Raw genomic sequence first — 24,497 nt, 5'->3', positions numbered from 1 at the left:
CTACAGAAGCCTTGATACAACGCATGGCCCACAGCCAAAACTAATAGCCCTTTTTAATTAGAGTAATGCTTTCATTTTCCCCTCCCCCAGTTCCTTGTTCCCTCATGATCTGTTCCCCTGACTACGCACCACCTGGTCCGCTGAAGTGGTGAATGTTTCATTGCAGTCGTTCAGTTACATACAATGAGAGGAGGCTATAACAGAAAAACTATTGATGATGATGTTCATCATTGACTCTGAATTGCCTCATTTTTTTCACAACCAAGAAATTTTAATTGAAGGAGGTGCTGTCTTTGTGGTTTTTTAATCACAGTTGTTACCACAAAGATTCAAGCCAACATCACTGGCGCAAAATTAAACATAAAGAGAGTATACTGGAACTCTTCATCCCAAAGGATGCAGTACTTTGGAAAAGATGAGAATTCCAGTATATGAAGACTGTGGGTAAAAGGTGAGACAGAAAAATGCAAAGAGGAAGAAGAGGGAGGGCAATGGAGAAGAACATAGAGCAGGAAAAAGTGAGAGATGAGGAGGAGGGAGGCATGTAGAGAGTGAGGCTGGGGGCAGGAGAGAGGAGGGAAGCACAGATAGAGGGGGTGGAGGGAGAGAGACAGGGAGGAGGGAGAGAGAGTGAGAGAGAGAGAGGAGGGGAGATCGCATCAGCATGTGGCGGTGCTGACGCGCGATCAGCTTTCCCAGCCTTCCTGGCAGTCAGAAGGAGAGCGCAGAGCAGAGAGGGGGCAGGCAGGAAGGCAGAGACCAGACTAGCTCTCCCGGGCTATTCCCTGTCCCTACGGCACCACTGCAACACAGCTCCTAACAACCCCTGCACCCCAGGGATGCTCTCCTCTCAGGTGAGTATCTCAATTCCCACCCCAACCTCTGACACATACCCTCTGAAGCTCCTCTCAAACTCTTCCCCCAGCTCCTCCGCCTTCATGCACGTGGGCCGCAAGATGTATTAATTCAGCGAAGGGCGTGGTACAGCGCTGTATATGGCTCTGTCGCTGCTATTTTTGGTATCCTTGCAATGGCTGCTGTGACTGTTCATAATAACAGGTGAAAGTCGTTGTTAATGGTGAATCTCAGTTTGTTTCTGATGGCATGCCTGCACTCTCTTAGTTGACATGCTATGTCATTGTAATTATTTAGAGTCAAAATGTCTTCATATTTCAGCTTTAAACGATTACTTACAGATTGACTCGGACTTCAAATGCAAAAGCGGCATTAAACAAAATGCTGACCTGACATAAAGCGTCAGAAACATGCCCGTGTCAGCATTAACATGAGAATCTTGTGCACCCATGAGCTCGTTGTGTTGTCTGATAATGTGGATGCAGCATATAGTGATTTAGGGGTCACGGCGATGCAACTTTTTGTGTGATAATATCCTTACTTAGTAGTGAGAGAGATGGTTCGCATGACTTAATGCTCTTAATGCACTCATTTAAGACTCTAATGGCAGCTGTGCTACATGTAGACCTATTGTTAGTTCATCCTCTGTGTAACAGATTAAACTACTCTGAACAGATGTGGTCCCAGACACCCATGAAAGCGAAAGCTGCTTTTTTTCATTTAAGCACTGCATTATGTACGGCAGGGAGGCACCTTAATGAGAACATAAAATATGTGACTCAAATGGGGCAGGGGGTGCTGGGGAGGGGTGTCTGATTCAAGCAGAATCATGGTTTCCTTGGGCCACTGGGCTGATGAAGCTCGCAACTGATGTCTAACCTCGTGTCTCTGAGTATACTGGAAACACTGTATGAAACGGGCAGTGAGAATACCACCATTGTACTGACAGATGAGGCTTGGCTTTGTTCAACATTTATAACTGTCGGGTGGGTCACTGTCAGTGTTATGAAGGTCCCCTAAACTACCCCCTGTGCCATTAAAGCAGAGGACAAAATGTATATAACAACATGTTGTTTTCCAGTTACAGGGCCTCTGTAAACTGTTTGCTCCTTATATACGGTTTTCACATCTTTCTCTGCAGTGTTTGATATTTGAGATTTTCTGGATACAGTGGCATGAGATTTGGCATTACAAGAACAGAAATTACAGAAAAATATTTCCACCTGTAGTTCATCACATTTCTGCTGTTGTGGAGTCTTCGTTATGGTGGAGAAAAAACAGGAGGCAGAAAGCGGGACTGAAGACAAAGTGTAACAAAGCAATGAGGCTTGTGAAGGGTCTGCTCTGCCGCCTGGTGTTGCCATGGAAATAGGGGGCACACCTTCCCCTAGCATCAGGGCCAAACTATTGGCCACGACAGAGAGTCTGCTGATGGCAGGAGTAAAACAGCAGATCTGTGTCCGCATGGCACCAGAGGCTTAGTTTCACAGACACCCTTCTTGACCGCAGGCTCTCTTAGAACAGTTTAGCTTGATGAATGACAAGACGACCTGCCCAGTCTTCAGGCTGTCACTCATCAGCCCCATCCAGCCAATCAGACAGGGGCAATGGTGAGCTGTCACTCTGATTGGGCGCTCCCTGCTTATTGGCAACTGCAGTGTGTACTGTACTGACATACTGTACTGTTAATCGATAACTTCAATGCCTGAAATGTGGTTGTGCTTATTTGGTCAGCAGACTGCAGAGCTCTCCTTTGGAGTGATGGCATCTTATGATGATTACATACTGAGGGAAAGCTAACGATCAGGTTAAATTAAACATTGAAAGAGAATTACATTAAAAGAGAACAAATGGTACCAAAGCTTGTTAAGTCTTTTTGATGTTTTTGTTAAAAAGGCAGTCCAAGATAGCTTTTAGTGTGGCACTCAGAGAGATAAATCCCTAAAAAGTTTAATTCTGAAAATAGGTAGCAGTGGTTCCACATATACACAATGTCCCTGGCACCAAATGTTTCTTGTTAAACCATCATTTCAGTCAGCATGACAATTCTCAAATCTTGTATTTATGCCTACTTTTGTAATTACACAAATTCATAAAAAAAAAAAAACACTTACACAGATAATTTGTTTTTAATGCCTGACATGACACTTTTGATTTTTTGTCACTGGAAACACTGATTTGATGACTACTTTTTTTGCTTTTTTAAGGTGTGAAACAAGAAGAAATGGCTTCAGTCCGAAGCTTAATGTGTAAGTTAATTTGGTTTAAAATGAATCTCATGAAATGAGGACATAATTCTTGATTCAATCCATAAAACCCAGGATGACATGGAACGAGATACAGCACACTTTTTGAAGGAAGCAATCACAGTATGACACTTACTGTCTAAAGCTATAAGATGCCAAAATAATGTTAACTGAACAGGAAGTGGGAGTAAGTATGTCTCTAGGTGTCCAGACTTACTAGGGACCTGTAGGTTGAACTTGGCTCTTCTCCTCCAGGTATCCAGGGTGATAAAAACCTGCAGTCCATGGCTGTGGGGACAATGATGAGAAAGGTCAAGTCCCGCTCCTGGAAAAAGCAGCGCTTCTTCAAGCTGGAGGAGGATGGCATGACCATCTGGTACAATTCCAGAAAGGCTGGGAATGACCACTGTACGTGTGAGTACAATGTCTAACAGGAAACTTGATGAGGGTCTCCACATCAGTGATCACCAATGTCCTTTCATCTTCTTCAGTGAGGGAAATGCATGTGCATCTTATGAATCATAGGAAAATCATATTTTCCTGTAACTGGAGGAAGCAGCTCTAGAAATGGTTGTATCTTGTATCACTCATTCACTCAGCTTTCAAACATTCACTAACTCTGCTGAATTTTAAGCAGAATGGGCAGCTCCTTTAACAACTGACAACAGCAGCAACAGGAATGCAATGGCTAGCAAAGTAGTCCCATGACTATTAAGCCATTGTTGATATATGCAATGCCTTTCAAAAATGTAGACAACCACATAGTGAGTGAGTCCCCCCCTCACTTCCCTGTTCACCTTCTTACAGTCTCAGTGAGTGATGTGGAGTCAGTACGTGAGGGACACCAATCAGAGGTCTTGCAAAGCATTGCTGATGAGTTCCCTGCTGACCGTTGCCTCACGCTGGTGTTTCGTGGGCGCCGTGGCAACCTGGACCTTGTGGCGGAGACGGCGGAGGAGGCTCAGGCGTGGATTAGGGGCATGCGCAAGCTGATAGAGAACCTGGAGAACATGGGCCAAAAGGAGAGACTTGAACAGTATCCTTCTCAATGCTGTATAGTCCATCCTTTACAGGGTGTTTGATGACAGAAAGGAGTGCTAACCAGGAATTCATCATTCATTATTCATTATTCAAGTTAACATTCTATCGCATCAATGTTTTTAAATGAGATCCTAAGAAGAACCCTGTATAAAAGTTAACAGATAACTCATTGGTTTATTTGCATTGATCTGAAAGCGCAAGATTAACTCAGAAAGAGCTGAGGATACATATGGTGCTTGGGGAAAAAGAGCAAGGTTCAAATAATCAAATACTCAATCATGGGAGCCAAAAAAAATCTGAATATGAGACCAGTCAAAATGCACATTTCTTATCTTGGCACATCACACACCAGAACACAGAAACAACTAGCTCTGTACATGTAAAGAAGAAGTAGCCTAGTGCAAAATGACAGACTGTTATTTTCATAGGCATCTTGGAATTTCTGGTAAAGTGTCCTGGCAAAATGTGCTGGGAATCCAGATTCTGTGTTTGAGAGTCTAGTGTGATGTTATGAATTTCCCTTGAGTGACCCCTGCCTCCAGGTGGATCTGGGACTTGTTTCGGAAGGCGGATAAAAACAAGGATGGGCGCATGAATTTCAAGGAGATTCAGGACCTGTTGAAGATGATGAACATGGACATGAATGAGCTCCATGCCCTCCGCCTCTTCAAGGTGCCATTACTCAGTGACTCATATACTGTGTCATTAAATGAAGGGCTCAGCTCAAGGTAGACATGCTATTGATGTCATAGAATCTGGTACAAATATACAATAAATATTTTCTTAGATTTCTGACATCCCTCATCTATGTTTTGACTGACCTTTGGCTATTTTTCTCTAATTTTATGGAAGCTGGCACCTGTTTACTTCAGCCAATTACTGAGTAGCTTTTGCTCCTACAACCAACTCCCCCCCTTTGACGAAATATGCTGTTGTTTTTCTTTCAACATTATGATATAGATATAATTAAAGATATGAGGGCCTTCATATTTTGTTTATTCTTGGTAGCCCTGTTTACATGCAAAGAGCTTTGAAAACCCTGCTGTGTTTTTATTTGATTAGTGAGGGGTTTTGTTGCTTTGAAGAGCTCTAGCTGTGTGTTCAATTAAGCCAAGTGCCAGAGCACTGTTTGTTTTTTTCCTACACAAGCGTATGATGAAATCACTACCACTTTAAGGTAGGAAACCTCATGCCTTCTTTTTACCTCTCTCTCTTTATCAAAGATGGCAGACAAGTCTCAGTCAGGCACGCTGGAGGACGACGAGTTTGTACTTTTCTACAAGATGCTGACTCAGAGGGGAGACGTGCTGGAGGTGCTCCAGGAGTACTCGGGAGACGGGCAGAAACTTACGCTCCGCGACCTGGAGGACTTCCTATGTGAGGAGCAGCTGGAGGGAGAGAGAAGCCACACACACGCCCAGGAACTCATCAACCGCTACGAGCCCTCTGAAACTGGTACTGATCCACTCACATGCCAACAGAAGTCAAGCATCCTAGTGATCTACTCTGGCACTGATTGCGCTGATTCACATTGGAACTGACCAGGGAACCAAAGGAAACTGACTGCAGCCAACCCGCTGCTGGCAAAACAATGCATTGCTTTTGTAGGCCACAGTAGAGCACTCAGATAATGGCCATAGTCACCTACACTGCTGCTGACAAAAGTACATTTACATTTGTTCATTTCGAAGATGTTCTTATCCAGACCTTATCGCTGTGTAAATTAGAGCACATTCCGTGCACATCACAAGGAGCATAAACATCAACATTAATACAGGGACATGCGAGCAAAACCTCTGAAGATCTGTAAATACATTTACAATGCTATAGTAAAGAATCCTAGTCAATACAAAATTGTCCTGGGCCTACTTTATTCAGCCAAAATGCAGCCTGAAAAGGGGAGCTTTCAGTGTGTGGCAGAAGTCTGGCAAGGAGGGAGTTGCAGCCTCAGCTTGAGAACATGAGGGTTAAGTATGTGGTGAGAAATAAGCAGATTCTTCTGGTGTTGTGAGTGGAGAATCTGCAGGTAACAGCTTCTTTCTGCAGATGGTGGTGAACCACACTGCTGTTAAGCACATTCCCCCATACAGTTAGTGACAGCTATCTGTGAGCAAGATTTTCAGTGTGAATAGGAGCTTTGAGCTTCAACATAAACACCTCTGTGTCCATGGCAGGTATCCTGGCTGTCAGAGTGACAGCCCTTTAATATTAGATGGCAGTGCTTTATTTCTATCCTGCCATACAAACACCAATGAGACTGTTGTGGGTGAGGTAATGGCTTGTTCACCTAAGGGTTGACACACTCTGGGGCTTTTCCAGCACACTCCATTAGAGAGACAAATGACTTAATCTGAGAGACAGGAACTTTGTTGTTTTTCTTTCCTACCACAGCCAAGATGCTGCAGGCCATGTCCATCGATGGCTTCCTGATGTACCTCAGCTCACCCGAAGGCTCAATCTTCAACCCCTGCCACCAGGGTGTATATCAGGACATGACCCAGCCCCTGTGTCACTACTTCATCTCCTCCTCCCACAATACATACCTAATGGAGGATCAGCTTCTGGGCCACAGCAGCGTGGAAGGATACATCCGGTAGGGCTCCACTCTTTAGGTGGAAACAGAGGGAATGTAATGTTGCAAAGCATATTACCATTTAGCAGTAGCGGCTGGTGAGCTAAAAACAGAGCAGTCAGAGAACTTGCTGTTACTAATGGTCCTGAGCCTGCTTTTGGCTGTACTTCAGCGATTACAAAGGATGCCAGGTTAAATACCTCAATCCCCACCCCCTAACACCTGCTACTTTTATTACATGCTGTTTTTTTACATGTAGTATTGCGATTTGTAGTGTAAATTGCAAAGTTGTTGTGGATTCTGTGGTCTAATGACTATGATGTTTGGTAGGGTGTGTACTTGGCTTCCCTTAGTTTCTAGGCTGTCTAGGCAGGTTAGCACAAGTTAACATGCAGTTGTGCTAGAGTGGTTTTCTCCTCAAGCTCACCAAGGTGCCAAGGTTTATGCTGTACATAAAAAAATAAATTGGAATGGAAATCACAGTTTAAGGCAGATACACTTCCACACATGGTGTGTATTTAATGTTATTAATAAACAACACTCCTGTCACCTCAGGAAGCCACTTGATTTGATTTTCATGTTTTCTTCCTGCTTGCTTGATCTACCTTGTCTGTTTCCTGTCTTGCTTACTGCCTGATTAATGTCTGCTTTGTGAAGTGCCCTGAAACGAGGCTGCCGGTGCGTGGAGCTGGACTGTTGGGATGGCCCCAACGGAGAGCCAGTCGTCTACCACGGACACACCTTAACCTCCAAGATCCTCTTCAAAGATGTCATCATTGGTCTGGAAAGCTATGCGTTCAAGGTTAGCACATGACAACAGCATAATGGTGTTATTGCAGCATTCCACTGACCTGTCCAATATGTCACACACAAATATTTTGTAATATAGGAGCAAAAAGCCACCACAAATTCTTGAAATATTAATTGTAACAATATGTTGGCGTGGCATTCTTTGTAATGGAACAACTTAGAAACGCAAGCTAAACGTGATCCAAACTTGTGCAGAACCTGGATATGTTTACAGTACACAGCTTAGCATCTGTGTATAGACTGTACCCTAGCTGCTAAGTGTGTCACTGAGCAGGCCTGTGCCTTTGACACCACCTGCAACACGATAGTGCCCTTTGGATAACGTGTACCTGTGCACCGGACTGAAACCTACTTGAGCAGGCCATAGCGGGTGTAGTCTTTCCCCACTCGTAATACTCTCCCATTTTGCTTAATCCCTTCCAAGGCGTCCAAGTACCCCGTCATCCTGTCCATTGAGAACCACTGCAGTGTGGAGCAGCAGAGGGTCATGGTCCAGCACCTGGTCACTATCCTGGGTGACAAGTTGCTGAAAACCACACTGGACAGCACGGTTCCTGAATGTCTGCCTTCTCCCCAGGTGAGGTGGCGGATGAATCTGTAGGGTACTGTTTCTGCACTCCCAAGATCACCTGGTGCCTTCTAGCAAGAGAGTGGATCCACAGGGCTGTGGAGTACCTTCACTCGGTGCTGCATATACAGACATTATGATCATGCTGCACTAGGATCCTGAGTTATTAAAGACATACTGTTTGACATTTTCGACACATAATATTTTATCAAATAATATGTCAACTCCTTATTTAACTCATCCAGCATTTCATTTTCTATGTTTGGAAAAAGGGTGTTCGAGCCATATCCACACCTTTCCACGAGAACTGCTTATACTCCGCTTTGGCCTGCTTGCTCTCTTCTTTTTGGCAGTGGCATCTCCCTCTCTAATACCATTGCTATCCCCATTGCTCAAGTCTATTCACCTGCAGCAAGAGTTTGTAAAATTAGGCCCACTGTAAAGATGTGCACCTCCTGGATAACACACTGGCTCAGTTGTAGTTGATGTGAACTGATGTTAATAACATGGATACATTACAATAAAGTAATTTATCCATTAACAATGAATTAATCATACTTTAATATAGGCCGTCTGCTGCACTCCCATTCATTTCGTCTTTTAGTCGAAGAGCATCCACTTAAACAAATAAAAAAAAATTGGACAGAGGTATTTGGAGCAGAGCCAAAAATCCGCTTTAAATGTTTTGATTTCCTGCCAGTCTCTAAATGCACTTTGTATTATTGGAATATTAAAAATTGAGATGTAGCACTGGATTTACCTCATTTGCTTTCTCCCTTTTCCTGTAAAAGCTCTTAGGTAGATCAATGCGCTTGTTACTTAACAGCAGGTGGATGGAATCCAATGAACCTCAGAGCTGCCTGTACCATTCAGAATAATCTCTTGTGGCACATGTAAAATCATTTTCACCGTCTTTTGTCTGTTTAAATTAGAAATTACAGTATCCATTTATGGTTCCAGAAAGACTAATGCGGGTCAGGATAAGGTAGCAAACATCGTAGTATTACGCTATGAAACAGTGTTACCAATGCCACAGGGGTGCTGTATTGCTGCACTTCTGAATTTCAGAGTCCTATCTTTATGAGTCCCTCAGAAACAGGACATGAAATGAAATGGATACCTATATCTTAACAGTGGTATTTTTTAAGAAAGATATCTGCTATTTGAAAGCATTTTGTTTGTTTGTGATGTTTGACACATTGCAGTCCTTCATATTAAAGTGATGGCCTCGCCTCTCCGAACAGGAGCTGATGGGTAAGATCCTGATTAAGGGGAAGAAGATTGGTGAGTCAGGGGAGAATCCAAACGAGGCAGCGGAGGAGTCTGTGTCGGGTGAAGTGAGCGACGACGATGAGGTGGATGAGGATGGCTCCCACACGGGAAGCCCTGGCCACAGGGGAAAGGTGAGGGGCCGAAATGTAACAAAGCGCTAACCATTCCAAGCTTGCTCAGAGCTTAACCCAACAGGATCTGTGTCACTTAATATGGAAGAGTGATGTACAGTCTTTGTACTGTATGCTTTATTTCAAGCTTTTCTGTAGGGCTTTTCCCATGAGTTACACTGCGGCATGTGATTTTACTTGCGAAACAGGTTTGAGTGTGAACTTGAAACTTTCTGTTTTTTCAACTCCTGTTGCTGTGGAGCAATGTGTGAATGCAGGCTAAATGTCCATACTGTTTCGCCGGCTATGTGAAGGAAAGACAGTTAAAATGCTTTACCGAGGATAAAGGCAGCTTGCTCTGAGTGCCAGGCCTTGCTGGCACTGTGCTTTAAGGCTGCTATCAAGGAGAAGCAAAAGGTCCCACTTGCAGGCGGCTGAGGCCACAGGCCCTTGTGTAACTGAGTCTGTGGCTGCCTTTCAGCCCACAGACTGTATCTCTATAATAGCTGTCTGGTTGGAGAGGGTGGGGGATTAACTTTCACACTGTAAGGTACACGCTGACTAATTAGACCATCTCTCTGAGGCTGAGGCAGCACTGGGGAAACCGGCACTGCGATATCGTTTACTCCATCAAAGTCACGTGTGGGGCTAATGAGCTATGGCAAGATGTTCATCAATACCTATTATCTCCTGGCTGAAACTGAGGAAACAACTCTACATATGGCAGTGTCTTTCACCCACGGACTAAGGTGCACCTGCAGTAACAATGTTTTTCCACTAGAAAAGTTTCCACTGCTTATTTGTGACTGAAGCAGGCTTCTCAGTTCATGCCAACTGTATCCTGAAACATCCTCCCTTCCCATATCATTCTTGTGATAGTGGCCCATTGAGCAGGGATTCTACTGTAAGTCCATTCTTACTTTTGTATAAATGTACATGAAGTGATTCAAATTTTGTGACTTAAAGTAACATAAAGGTTCTTGAAAAAAACCTAAAAGTTTACTACTGGCAGAATGACGTTGCTGTTTTCTTTTGTGACTGCCGTTGAGTCTGCAACAGCCTCCTCACCAATCAGAAGTCTTGCATCATAATGGCAGTTTTGATGATGTGGCAATTACAGTCTTCCAGTTCCTGTTCTGTTTCTCTTCTTCAGAGTTCAAAGCATCATCTGTCCAGGGAGCTCTCAGACTTCGTGGTGTACTGTAATAACGTCCACTTTGTCAGCTTTGAGCACTCTCGCATCCACTCCAAGTTCAATGAGATCTGCTCCCTCAGCGAGTCCAAGGCCCGCAAACTCACAAGGTCCGCAGGTGGGGCCTAAAACCATGGCATCACAAGCATCACATGACCACCCAGCTGTAATTAGCTTAGAACCCCTGTGGTGTTGGAACAAAGAGCAAACAGCAAAGAAACATGAAAAAAACATGACAAAATAAAATGCTGTATGCTGTATTTATCACTATGTATCTATTTGCCTTCTCAGGGGCGGAGTTTGTGCAGCACAATGTGAGGCAGCTGACCCGTGTTTACCCTGGGGCTCTCAGAACAGACTCCTCAAACTTAAACCCACAAGAAATGTGGAACGTGGGATGCCAAATAGGTGGGGGTGTCTCAAATATGCTCATGTTGGCACAGACTCAAATATAAATTATAAAGCAAATTTTATCAATCTATGCACAGATACAGCTCCCTAAAGTAAATGACCCAGAACTGGAAACCAAGTACTGTGGAGATGGATGCTGGAGTGAAGTGTTGGGCAGAATCATGGTTCTCTTTATTTCTCCTTTATTCCCAGTTGCACTGAACTTCCAGACGCCAGGGCTGGAGATGGACCTCAATGATGGGCTCTTCAGCCAGAACGGTCACTGCGGCTATGTCCTAAAGCCTGAGTTTTTAAGGAGAAGAGAGAAGAGGTTTGACCCGGAGAACCCTCAGGACTACCAGGCTGTCAGCCTTGTCATTCAGGTACACACACTGAGAAGGCTGTCATCACCCTTTCTGTGCGATATTCACAGAAAGTAGCCCTATTGTCCCATAGATCAGTTCAAAATTGTTTAGTATGTGTGTGTATGTGTGCATATGTAGATGACATTACATTGCATCCCATTACATTCATTTCGCAGACACTCTTATCCAGTGTGATTTCCAGCAAAATAGAACATAAGTGTGTCCATTCAAGCCGAACCTGTGTGTGTCTGTCTTTCAGGTGATAAGCGGACAGCAGCTTCCCAAAGCGAACATGAAGGAGGGTGCCATCATTGACCCGCTAGTGAGGGTGGAGATCTATGGAGTTCCACTGGACCAGGCCAAGCAAGAGACCAGACACATTGACAACAATGGTGAGAGCGGGGATCAGGTGCGGCCTTCACAGCCTGTTCGTGCGATTGTTCCATTACCACACCGATACAGAACATGCTGTCTGTTTTCACCTGTGTAGGGTTCAACCCAGTCTGGAATGACACTCTGCAGTTCACCCTCCATGCCCCTGAACTGGCCTTGGTGCGCTTTGTTGTGGAAGATTATGACAAGGCAACAAAGAATGACTTTGTTGGCCAGTACACCCTACCTTTTACGTGTATTCAGCAAGGTCAGCCTTGAAATATTTTTTTTTTCCATTCAACCCAATCAAACCATAACCCTTTTCGAGAAAATCAATGGTCCCATCTACACCTCGTGTTAAAATACATTTTTTCAGATTCCAGATTCACAATTATTTTTTTGCATTTACACCTGGCCACAAGTATCCAGTCTCACTGGATCGATATTAATACTAGGTGTAGATGGGGTATATCTCTATGAGTGGGATAAGCACAGACAGTACAGCAATAGAAACATTGCAAATGACTGGTTCACATAAAACATTTTTCCTGTTTTTCTTGTGCATCCAGGATATCGTCATGTCCCTTTGCTGTCCAGGGATGGCACGAGCATTCCTCCTTCCTCTCTGTTTGTGCATGTCAGGATCACAGAACGTGATGCCAGAAGTGATGAGGACTAAAGGCACTGCTTACCATTCGTAATCACAAACCTAACCTGCAGGGCATCTCCGTTACCTTCTGTTGTGATTATCCATTAAAGAAACTAGCATGCCAGTCTTTGATTCTATGTGGTCACATATACCTAGTATGCTTATTTTAATCACGACCGTACATGTAGCTGATTTGATTTGAGCAAGATGGTACCGTGGGTAACAATGGTATTTATACAAGATGGAAAAAAAGGATTACTGTCTAATGGAAGTCCGCTGTGATGATGCAGGATATCTGACCAGAGCCAGCCTTTGCTTATGCAAAGGAAACATCCTGTAGCATTTAGCATGTAGCATGTTCCAACAATCAGCATCTCAGTGGTCAGCAAAGAGTATTGTAGTAAACATGACAACTTATGAGGGTAGTTTTAGCCCATCTGTGTTTGTACCTAATCTGCAACTGTAATCACTGTTCTGATGCACAGCTGTTTAACCTGTCTGTAACTTATATATATAATATTGTATGTATTCATAATGTATATACTTTATGTGTTTTCTTAGGTGCAACAATGCAGTTCTGTCCTACTGCTTTGAGCAGACTGCTGTAGATATTATTTGTTTGTACATACTGTATGTATACCCTGCCAGTCTACAAATAAAATGACTTAAAAAGTGATCTGATATATAACATACAATGCGATTAAGCTTTGAGATGAATGAGCAAAATCATATTCTTATATTGTTATACGACATATACAGTGGAGGCCTTTGAGTTTACAAAGCCAACCTTTAAACTGTGAATAATTCTGAACCTGTTTTTTTGTTTTGCTTTTTGCAAATTGCTTTTTCATTTACTTGTTATTTTTAGTTGCTCCTGTGGAGACTTCGCGTTTGTAACTTCTTTGCAGGCACTTCTGAACGACAGTCTGTCGCTTTATACAATGGCACTTTGTTTCAATTGTGTTATGGACTATTTTGATATTTCTGCAACAGTTCATCTGGCCTTATTATGTGCATATTATTGGTGTATATAATAAAACATACAATAAAAATAATTCAGGTGAAACTCAATAAGTCAAATGTGAATTTGAATTAGTTTACTCAATAACAGTGTACTTCTCAGAGATAGGGACAGGTAGGCAAGCTTCCATAAAAAGGAATTGCTAACAATGCAGGCAAGAGATAGTTCTAACTTCAGAAAGAGACAGTTACTTATCTTTATAGAGAGAGACTGATAACTTTGGCCACACTGACAAAGATTTTTTTACACATTCTGTTGTGTCTTTAGGTAATCATCTGGCAGATGCCGTTCACAACTGCATAGAGTTAGTTGCATTGACATTTATTTATTTGGCAGACATTCATATCCAGAGCAACTTACAAAGTAAGCTACCTAAGTGCATGTAATAAGGCTACATGAACCACAGTAGAGATATAAAATGTCAAGCCACATTTGAAAGAAGTGTCAACACATCACTGCACTACAATAACCAGTGTCATCTTGAAAATATAGACAGTTAAGTACTGTAATATCCCAAACATCAGTAACATAACACACTGTGAATGTATAAATCAATTTTATATTACCTCTAATACGCTATATTTACAAGAAAAATTTAAATGCTACACAGGGAACCAAGAAGAGATTTGAGATTGTGGGTGTTCAGTTTGTGTCCGAGTATGGCCAGCAACTCCATCCTGACTGCGGTGGGAAGCTCATCCCACCACAGGGGGCCCAGAATAGACAGAAGACATGACCTGATGTTTGACCCCACAGGGGAAAGATGACAAAGTGTCCTTAGTCCTAAGTTACCAGAGAGAAGTGGTGTGGCTAGTATGATCCAGTCTCCAGGAAAATATGTTGCTATGACACAAATACCTAGAACCCAAAGATGCATTACAACCAAGATTTAGACTGTGTTCACAAAGCAGCACTAGCTAGACTTGCTATCTACTTGCTATCTAGTTGCTCCTTGATAAAAAGGCTTGGGAAAACCTTTAGTTTATGGCCAAGATACAATATGTTTCATTATACTGAAAATTTCTGAAAAAGTTTCACACAGGTGACCTGTGGGGATATAAATTTAAAATCCCCTAACTCCCCCCCCCCCCCCCCCCCCCCAAAAAAAAAAAAAACACAATCGTTTGGTCTAAGGCAGTGTTTCTCAATCCTACTCCTGGAGCCCCCCTGTCCTGCATATCTTCAGTCTATCCTTGCTCCAAACACACCTGATTGAAATAATTAACATGCTCTTTATTAAATCAGGTGTGTTTGGCTAATCAAAAGTGCCACTGATGAGTTTGGTCAGGTAGGTAGAGCAGGGAAAGATGGAAAAAGTGCGGAGCAGGGGGGGGGTCCAAGAGCAGGATTGAGAATCAGTGGTCTAAAGGAACCTAGTCTAAGGAATAAGGGAAAGGAGAAATGGAAGGAAGGTCAAGAACATCCACAACCTCCTTTGAGAAAAAAAGTACAAAAGCATGTAATAAAATGTGGGGAAATTCTATGAGACAATTTGAATTATTTTCTATTGACAGCCCACTTGTATTAAAAAAGGTAAAGAACTGATCAAAACATCTGACAGTATATCTATAATCATGGATTCATGAACACATAGGAAAGATGATTGTGTTTTACACATTTTATTTGTTCTGTAAGGAAACTCTATCACTCACAATTTGAAAGCCATCCTTGTTGATAAAATGCAACTTATTGCCATGAATTCCTCCTTGGTTACAGATGGTATCAAGAAATGCTAACAAGATTTCAAGGTTGATTTTAATAATCTGACTGCATATGTGTCTGATAATGCGGCCTGTTTGTTAATATCATATAACAACATCCCCTGTGGCTTGTTGCCAAATTCGGTGCACGTAACTTGCAATATCCACATAGTGACATTTGCAAGCAGTAAGTAATTCTCTCAAGTTGACAAACTAGTTGTAACTGTCAAAATGTTTTCTGAATACTGTCCCAACAGCAAAATTTGCTAACAATGACTGGGAGCCTGGACATAAATTGCCTTCATTCCAACAGGAATATAGGGGTGGGTAGGTTGGCCAGGGGCTTGTCCACTCCATTGCCCACTAGAGACCCCCACTGGTCAATCAGCTGGTGACAGTAGGTGTTTTGGGGGAGAGCACCTGTTTGTTTTCCCCCTGGGGCCTGCTGTTTAGGGGTTTCAGCATGAGAGCAACTTGTCTATGACACAATTCAAAGTTTGGAGAAATAAGCATTGGTCAAATTCAAAAAAATTGTCTGAATCCACAAAATGTACAATAAAATTGAACAGCTAACATGTGACTATAGAACACTTGCCCAGTGAATGCACAGCACTGACAAAACAATCAAACACCAGTGGCATATTCCAACCCCGATCGAGTCAAGAACGTGTTTCAGTCCAGCAGCTCACAAATTTCTGAAGTCTGGCAGGAATTTTGACTCCGAGCACATCTGCGGCCTAAATGTGGACATCACTCTGTTGGATTCTGTGCCAGGTTTTTAAGAGAAATGTAGATACAAACAGCATACAAATGCTCAAAAAATGGAGGTGCAATATCTTTGGGTGAACTGTGGGGTAAATCTGGAAAAAAAAAAAAATCCAACACAGAAGGCAAACAATTGGCCTGTTGCAACCAATTCTGTCAATGCATAATGATGTGAAAATCTAATTACAGCTGATATTATATGGTCATTCTATGTTGTTTGTCATTGTGGTTTGATAATTGCCTGTAGGTACATAACATATGGAAGAAATGTGGTAGTGTAACACCACTATACAGCACTATACACCTAGGAAATTACAACATGCATATTAAGTCAAAACGAATGTTTGGCAATGAACAGGAAGGTCTTCCAAGAGGATGAATTACTGCACACCATGAAAAGAGGAAATCTTGTTCTCTTTTTTCTAATTCACTCTCAGGGTCACCTAACCTTGTTTGAACTCAGTTGGAGAGATGCTGTCACTTCTCTCCCATGGAGCCATTATGTCGTTAAACCTGGACTTCTTATATCTCACTTTCCCCCTCAAAGTAACTCATTTTTAGGTCCTGTCATTACATTCACCGCTGTCATGTTCTGTTGAACACAGAGACAGCGATGTCTGATGCTGTACATAGAAAATGTTTGTATTCCATTGCTCAGTAAAAAGCCTTCCCTGCAACATGACTTCTGCACACACAGGTGGGTTTTCATCTCTTCAGGTACTAATTACATCTAGCTTCAGGAACTAGAAATGGAGAGATATACAGAGAAAGAGAGATAAGAGATAAGATAAAGTAACTTTATTGCTGGGTGGAAGTTTGTCTCTGACTTTTGAAAGTACTGCTGTGCATGCAATGTATTAAATGGACACAATCAAATATAGATTCAATACGTAATCAGCTATAGAACTGAAAATATTCATATAGAGACCCAATCAGGCATTAATTGAAACAAACATTTAACACATAAATTTAGCTGTCAGAGGCAAAACAGAAATAACATCCCAACCCCTAACATACTCTCTGTCAGTGTTAGCTCACAGTCTGTTTCCTTGCATATGCTAAATACCTTTTACAAACATGCAGTGTGATTGAGAAGGGGGGCAAATGACTCTTCTTATCTGTCAAAATGTGATACTCTTACATTGTAGCCTGAAAAGTGTCAAAAATCACTTTCAGACTGTGTTATATGAGAGTCTGCTCAAACATTTTCTGTGTTGTGCCCATAAAGCTCCATCACTCCTTCAGCACTCCGGCAGAGAAAAAAAAAATTCTGCCAGAATGACATACATAAGATGAAAACGTTACATATGCACATATTTTTCAGTCTTATTCACTGTTTACACATAATCTGTTTAAACACTGCAGTGCCCCAGTTAAAAGGAGATTGAATAGAACCCCCACCCCCACCCCCACCCACTCTGAAAGAGTAGCCACGCCCCTTTCCCTCTCAGCAGTGAAATATGAGCTCTGCTGGCATTCTTCTTGCAGTTTCAGTCATGGCAGTGCGCTTAGCTCTGAGCTCGGCAAAGAAGGAGCTGCTGAGGCCCGTGAAGGGAGTCTTCGCTGGGTGGAGAAAGACAGGGACTTCTGCCTCTGCCTCAGTCTCCGTCCCTGCCAACCAGGGCAAGTTCAGGAATGAGGACGACCTCCCTTGCATAGGAAGCCTACAGCTGCTGTACAGAGTTGTCTTTCAGGGATACCTCAAACGCATGCATGAGTTGCAGGTATGCACAGTTTAGCCATTTTGATTACTTGTCTGTCCCCAGTCTTTTGTGGGTTTCTGTACTGTTGGGTGTTACTGTGCTTGTTTTGTTAATTAGGTTGTTTATTATCCTCACATATGGCATCATTTTATGCCATACAGACAATGCATACATTTGTGCATAAACAAAAAAACAACAAATTTATCACAATTAAGAACACTGCAGAAGAAGGCTGCTGAAGAGTAAGAAGACCTATACACTGAATTCATCAATGATAGTGACAGTAAATGCAAAATGTTTTGTATTTCGTAGTGTTTGCTGAAAAATTATATTCCAGCCTGAATAAATGTGTTAAAACAGTGCTGTGTCCAGATGTTGCAGGTGTCACCATTATCATGGGAATTGTGCCTGCTAAGTTTACCATGCTGTGGGTGGCACATGTCCTCAGGAATGCGACTGGCTTCATTCCCCATCAATTGTGCATAGAGTTCACCCACTGACATCTGACATCTGACAAGTTCTAACCCACAGTATTTCTACCCTGTCACGTGTTTATTTGGTTCACCTTCTGCAATTATTTGGGGAATGGCAAGAGTGTGTCACTTGAAACAAATCACTATGTCACATTTCTTGACATTAATCTTTAGAAAATTTCTTTTGCACCACACTAACCACAAATTTTCATCAGAGAGGCAGTTTAGTGACAATCGGCACTGATACAGCAGCCCAACAGTAGTTGTGTTATCAGCGTATTCAATAAACTGATTCACTGGGTCAAGTGCCCTGCAATGCTTAATGTCCTGTACAGTTTCATTCCACTGTATGCAGTAGATCCCAGGATTGTGTGGTTGCTTTAGCTAAGTCATCAACCCAGAAGCTGCTATAAAAAATAGTAATTTTCATGTAAGAAACTCAAACTTGTTAGAGCTCTAAAACTTGTTTGCATTCATTCAAAGGGCCTACTTTCCAGGTATCTTGCTACCAAAAATTGTAAGTGTGTCTCATGAAATGCATAAACCAGGTCTATGAGAAGCAGCTGTACGGATCCATTTACAAGGTCAGAGCTGGAGGTTATCACTCCATTGCCCTGAACAGCGTGGAGTTCATGGAGGAGCTTTTGAGAAAGGATGAAAAGTTCCCCTGTCGGGGAGACATGACCATCTGGACTGAGTACCGTGACCTGAAGGGAATCGGCTACGGCCCTTTCACTGAGTAAGAGCCACCTGCACAACCTCTGTCAGCACCAAGGGTACCCAGGGATTGGAGTTAGGGGAATCATATCCATGGGCAAGATGGCTTTACATGAAATGATTTTTTTGTGCAGACCTACCTGTCTGTAGCCAGACATTTCTTGACACTTCTTTACACCCTCCTTTGAATCATCATTTTGCCTGTGGGATATTTTGTCAGAACATGCAGTATTTGCAATATATGTAAGCATATACAAACAGAGACAATTTGTTTGGAGATTTTTTCCATCCCATTTGTTGTTTATTGCATTCCAAATCCTCCATGTACTGTTGGGCCATGTAGGAATGCCTCTGGATGCCAAAGTTCAGTCATAAGACTTGAAAAGCAGTTTGAGAAATTGAGCTTCTCATTTTGTTTCTATTTAGGCTCCATAGGGCTATTTTCTCACAGGTTTTGAATGTTTTTCAATGGCATCTTAACAAAAAGATGTAGCGACATAATCCTTTCTGTGTGTCAAATCCAGGGAGGGGGAGAGATGGTACCAGCTGCGAGCCATTCTCAACAAGCGCATGCTCCATCCCAAAGACTCTGTGCAGTATGGTGATGTGATCAATGAGGTCGTCACAGACTTTGTCAAAAGAATATACCACATACGCCAAGCCAGCTCTTCAGGAGACCTGGTGACCGACCTGTCCAATGAGCTGTACCGATTTGCTCTGGAGGGTATGCACCTTGCTCTCCTCTAGAATATGTGTTGTTGTTGTTTACAGACCACCTCCCCCCCTTGGAGACTCCCTTGAGCTAGATATTCTCCTCAGCTCCTTCCCAGAGTATGGAATCCCACTGGTCCCACTGGAGGCCTTCAACATTCATGTAGAGACTTCTCAAGCTTCTGGATTCCTCCCTCTGCCCCACTCCTTTGACTTCATCCTAATGCCATCATCTCCAATACACAAGGCAGGGTAGACCTGGTCTTCCTAAGGGACTGCTCCAACTCAGACCTAAAAATTACCCCCCTCCAGCTCTCTGACCACTACTTTGTCTCCTTTTCACTACCTCCTCCTCGATTACCCACCCTGGTGCCTACCCCTCTCACTTCTCCCTGTAACATAAGCAACCTCTCACCTTCAGCTTTCTCTTCCACAGTTCTTGCTTCTCTCCTGCCCAGCGTGAACAGCATGGAGTTCATGGAGGAGCTTTTGAGAAAGGACGAAAAGTTCACTCTTCAGTCTTGATTCTTTCATGCCTTTCTGCAGCCTTTGACACAGCGTACCACACTACTTCTAATACTAATCTGCCTTGGCTACATTGGTGATCATTGACACAACTCTCCTGCTGTTCATCCTCTTCTGTGATCAGCTCTATAAACTGACGTCCTCTGATACCTTTTGACATGGATTCCCGCATTTGCTGTGGACAAAATGTTTACCGTCCTAATTTAAACTGGCCAGTCTAAATCAGAATCCCAACATTAGCTGCATTTTGATTGAGGACAAAAAATTTCAGAATTCAAAATTACAAAATGTATTATTACAAAAATATTTTATGTTGCTGTGTTGAGGGATTTGCAGATAATTTCCTCCTCCTATTTGTGGATCCAGGAATCTCCACCATTCTGTTCGAAACACGCATCGGGTGCCTGGAGAATGAAATCCCTGCAGAGACTCAAGACTTCATTGATTCCATCGGCAGGATGTTCTCCTACAGCATGATAGTTGTTTTGCTGCCCAAGTGGACACGTAACCTCCTGCCCTTCTGGGGCCAGTACATCTCTGGCTGGGATGGCATATTCAGATTTGGTCAGTGAGTAACTGTTTTAAAATGATTTGTGTCACTGCATGTTACCATTGGAAATATTCTCATGAAAATATATAAGGAAGCCTATCTCAAAAAATCATAAAACCTGAGTAACAGCTCACTGTTGTAAATCTACTGTACTGTAAGCATAGGCTGTGTCCTCATCACAGCTCATAAACTGAAGCAGGAACCTTTGCCCAGTGTGGAAATTTAGATTCAGGATTTAGTGGGCACATCCCTTGAATCCACAAACCTTTCAAATGGTTCAAATGTCACATAACATAAGATATAATTCAACACAGAATCCTAGAGTTTTGATCCATTCCTTCCAGAACCATATAAATGCCTTCCAGATCAGATGACTTATACCGTTAATGTGAGTCCAGTGGGGTCAATGAGCCTGATTCTATAACGCAGTGTATAATTTCCAGCCAGGAAACTGATTGACAGCAAAATGAAGGCCATTCAGCAGCGTGTGGACCTGGGCCAGGAGGTGGAGGGGGAGTACCTCACCTACCTGCTGTCCAACAAGAAACTGACCAATAAGGATGTGTATGGCAGCATTGCAGAGCTGCTATTAGCTGGAGTAGATACGGTGAGCATCCTGTAGCAATGTGGTAGATTAAAAGACATGTGAAACTACAAAATACAGTCATGCTAGCTTTTATGGAATGTATAATTGGCTCTCAACTGGCTCCAACAGTAAAAGTGTTTGTTTTAAGTGGAGGATGAGGCCTATTGCCACATTGTTGTCATGTTATTAGTCGACAATGAAGGGCAGTCGACATCAGCAAAACAGATTGTCTTCACCCCTAGTCCATCAGGGTTCCCTCGTCACGTTACTGTCTGCACCCTGGGTCTGGTTTGGGCACCTATGAGTAACACAGGTAGCATCATGAGGATGTGCCTACCTTCTAATGGTACTTTCCTCTTGTTGCACCTTAATGTAAAAAATTGTTGTTAGACATATATATGTATTGAATGATTGCATGGACCTCACCCCATGCTCCTATGTGAGTTCATCTGTTGTTGTTGCTGTGGTGATGAACATAAATGCGGAATTGGCAACTGCTGACACTGGATGAAAAAGAGAGGAGATGCCAAAATATAAACAAGAAGGAAGTGAATACTTACCTCATTAAATTTGATATTTGAAGGTATAGGACAACAATAAAATTATTTATAATAAAATTACTTGCATGTATAATATTTATGCATGTACATTATTTTACCTACATCATACAGACGTCCAACACCATGATGTGGGCCCTCTATGAGTTGTCCCGGGCACCAGAAGTACAGGACAGGCTGCATAAGGAGGTGTCCAGTTGTGTTTCTGCGGACAGGATCCCCACAGCTCAGGACTTTGCCCGCATGCCGTACCTCAAGGCAGTCATTAAGGAGACACTGAGGTAAGGGGTGCTGCAATAACCGCCTGGGAACAGTTACTGGACATTCTGAGGAGGTCTGCAGGATTGCCACACAGCAGATTTGCCACACTGCTGCTTAACTTCTACCAGCTCAACAATGTGTACCTGATAGAGCAGCAGGGGCTGGTAGTGTTCAATGATATGAATGTATCCCAGTTATTACCAGTAACCTAAGCAGGTATGTAAGGGTGTTTTTTGCCATATCGTTGAACTCATACTCATTTTACATGGATATCTGAGATTAAAATTGCAAGCGATTTTGTTGATTTGGGCTGATTTGGAACATCCAACCAGTCACTTTGAACAGCGTTTTATTTTCTTATAGAGTCAAGAGAAGCACTTTTGAAATATTTAAATTAAAACAAGTCCTTACATACAGGTGTAGAATTACTAGAAATGTAGAATTCCCAATGGTTTTTTTTTTCTTTTTTGAAATGCTTATTGTATATTAGAGATGACGCTCATCTGTCAAACCCCGCTAACATTCTGGGAGGATGCAGGCAAGCATGTGCTCTGCTCTGAAACACATGATGCCAAGCACTGTTTCTATTTGCACCAAAGTCTCCTTGCCAAGCTTGCATGCATGAGTAAGAGGAAGAAATAACGTGCAGTTTCGAGCAAGCAGACCACAGGTATCTGATTGACCAGCAGGGGTTGCTAGTGTGCAATGAGACAAATAAACACCTGGCCAACCTACGTACCACTATTTTACATTTACATTTACATTTATTCATTTAGCAGACTATTTTCTGGTGGAAAAGGTCCAATTTCATTGGCTGATTACATGGCGGGATCATGACCAGGCCATAACATTAAGTTTGCTTTCAAAGCAAACACCATGGCCACTACATTACTCAGAAGGTCCCGAATAGTAGGCTTTTTGCCTTTTAGAATTCAGTAGTAGACTACACTCTAACATTTACCCAGATTTCTATATTACCAGTGTGCGCCATCTGGTGGTTGAATTCCTCATTGTGTGTCTCTTGGTCACATTGCAGGCGGTATCCTGTTGTTCCCATGAATGCTCGGCTCATGACTGAAAGTAATGTGTCAATCGGAGGATATTTTTTTCCAAAGAAGGTAGATCTCTCCTCTGTCTGTAAGATGCTAGTGTACATTGGCTGTATAAATATCTGACATGTTGACCGAGGGACGAACGGTGTGTAGTACAATATTTCACCTTTCTTATAAAAGCAATATTAGATAGTATTTTACAAATTTATTTTTTTAGGACAGAAGACCTCATTTTCAGACATTCATACTTGAAATCAGCTTCAAATAACACTCATGTATTTCATATAAGATCCCTAGCAAAAACAATATTATAATGCACGTTTCAGAAATTTGATGTAATGCTACATTATTAAGTGATTGAACACACATAAAAAATTACGTAACTGCACAGTTAAATATTTACAGAAGTAATTGACAATTACAACTGACAATCTTTATACAAGTATATAACTGCAGTGTGTCACATTGGACTTGTACATGAAACCTTTCAGTCTTAAGCCACACCTTGTATCCTCTACACCACATCAGAAACATAGGTGCGTTTTGTGGCAGATAAAATGTATGATGAAAAATGACACAGCAGTGTAGCCCAGTGTGTCATATCTGGGTGTGTAGAGCACAGGCACTATTCTCAGTGAGACAGAGGTGTTCTTTTGTGTCGTCCCTGTTTTTTTTCTCAGACCACGTTCACGCTCTGCCATTACGCCATGAGCCAAGATGAGAAGATCTTCCCAGAGCCGTGGAAATTCAAACCGGAGCGCTGGCTGAGGGACGGACAGAAGCGGTCCCACCCCTTTGGCTCCATCCCTTTTGGGTATGGGGTGCGAGGCTGCGTCGGCCGAAGAATTGCTGAGCTGGAGATGTACCTGGCTCTGTCACGGGTAAGAACCTGGGATGGGGTCAGAGTTCACTGAGGGTGTCTGTGTGACATTTTTACAAAAATAGCAGATGCTGTGAAAATGAAGGCAGATACTAACAATCATACCCTCCCCCGCAGATAATCAGACTGTTTGAAATAAGACCAGACCCCAGTGTGGGGGAAGTCAAAGCTCTAAATCGGACTGTCCTGGTGGCAGACAGACAGGTGAATCTGCACTTCCTGGAAAGGGATGGAATCTCTGCTCACTGATTCAGTAAAAGGTTTCCAAGCAACATGTGACAGATGAAAAGAAATCAGACTGCCACAAACTACAGTGGGTCCTGAGATTCAGTGGTGAGGATTAAGTGAAGATAAATGACGCTGTTTGTTGACTTTTTGCTAATGATGTCATCCTTGTAATTTCCAGTTATATTTTTTACTTGTTTTATTTTTCTTTGTGAAGTGATAAACTATTTGTATGTAAAATCACAATGGAATCATTAAGATCATGTATTCATCATTCTTCCCTGCAATAAAATCAAATTAAACAGTCAATTTATACACTTAGCAGCAAA

The 24,497-nt window shown here is 42.4% G+C and overlaps 2 protein-coding genes across 2 annotated transcripts; both read left to right on the top strand.

The window, feature by feature from the left end:
- Positions 1 to 821: 821 nt before the first annotated feature.
- LOC118788954 (1-phosphatidylinositol 4,5-bisphosphate phosphodiesterase delta-4-like) lies at positions 822 to 12,501 on the top strand. The gene is made up of 16 exons (XM_036545178.1): positions 822 to 854; positions 3,063 to 3,104; positions 3,357 to 3,515; positions 3,909 to 4,137; positions 4,685 to 4,814; positions 5,366 to 5,597; positions 6,534 to 6,735; positions 7,372 to 7,516; positions 7,949 to 8,101; positions 9,337 to 9,495; positions 10,628 to 10,784; positions 10,958 to 11,074; positions 11,270 to 11,439; positions 11,681 to 11,813; positions 11,912 to 12,061; positions 12,363 to 12,501. Exons 2-16 carry the CDS (start codon positions 3,080 to 3,082, stop codon positions 12,470 to 12,472), a joined length of 2,271 nt encoding a protein of 756 aa, XP_036401071.1. The 5' UTR covers positions 822 to 854; positions 3,063 to 3,079; the 3' UTR covers positions 12,473 to 12,501.
- Positions 12,502 to 17,421: 4,920 nt separating this feature from the next.
- LOC118789145 (sterol 26-hydroxylase, mitochondrial-like) lies at positions 17,422 to 24,207 on the top strand. The gene is made up of 9 exons (XM_036545472.1): positions 17,422 to 17,652; positions 18,653 to 18,843; positions 19,346 to 19,545; positions 20,424 to 20,621; positions 21,051 to 21,214; positions 21,865 to 22,031; positions 23,048 to 23,129; positions 23,744 to 23,944; positions 24,061 to 24,207. The coding sequence occupies exons 1-9, from the start codon at positions 17,425 to 17,427 to the stop codon at positions 24,190 to 24,192; spliced, it is 1,563 nt and encodes a 520-aa protein (XP_036401365.1). The 5' UTR covers positions 17,422 to 17,424; the 3' UTR covers positions 24,193 to 24,207.
- The last annotated feature ends 290 nt before the right edge of the window (positions 24,208 to 24,497 follow it).

The sequence above is a fragment of the Megalops cyprinoides genome, chromosome 14, assembly GCF_013368585.1.
Source record: "Megalops cyprinoides isolate fMegCyp1 chromosome 14, fMegCyp1.pri, whole genome shotgun sequence".
NCBI lineage: Eukaryota > Metazoa > Chordata > Actinopteri > Elopiformes > Megalopidae > Megalops > Megalops cyprinoides.
The sequence above is the reverse complement of the archived record's forward strand: the minus strand, read 5'-3'. Positions and strand labels throughout refer to the sequence as shown.

Bases quoted from the DNA above. Each gene is read 5' to 3' on its own strand.
- LOC118789145 (XM_036545472.1), top strand. From the start codon at position 17,425: ATGGCAGTGCGCTTAGCTCTGAGCTCGGCAAAGAAGGAGCTGCTGAGG. The intron at 17,653-18,652 runs GTATGCACAGTT...TGCATAAACCAG, and splicing joins AACGCATGCATGAGTTGCAG to GTCTATGAGAAGCAGCTGTA. The intron at 21,215-21,864 runs GTGAGCATCCTG...TACATCATACAG, and splicing joins TATTAGCTGGAGTAGATACG to ACGTCCAACACCATGATGTG.
- LOC118788954 (XM_036545178.1), top strand. From the start codon at position 3,080: ATGGCTTCAGTCCGAAGCTTAATGT. The intron at 4,138-4,684 runs GTATCCTTCTCA...CCCTGCCTCCAG, and splicing joins CAAAAGGAGAGACTTGAACA to GTGGATCTGGGACTTGTTTC. The intron at 6,736-7,371 runs GTAGGGCTCCAC...TGCTTTGTGAAG, and splicing joins AGCGTGGAAGGATACATCCG to TGCCCTGAAACGAGGCTGCC.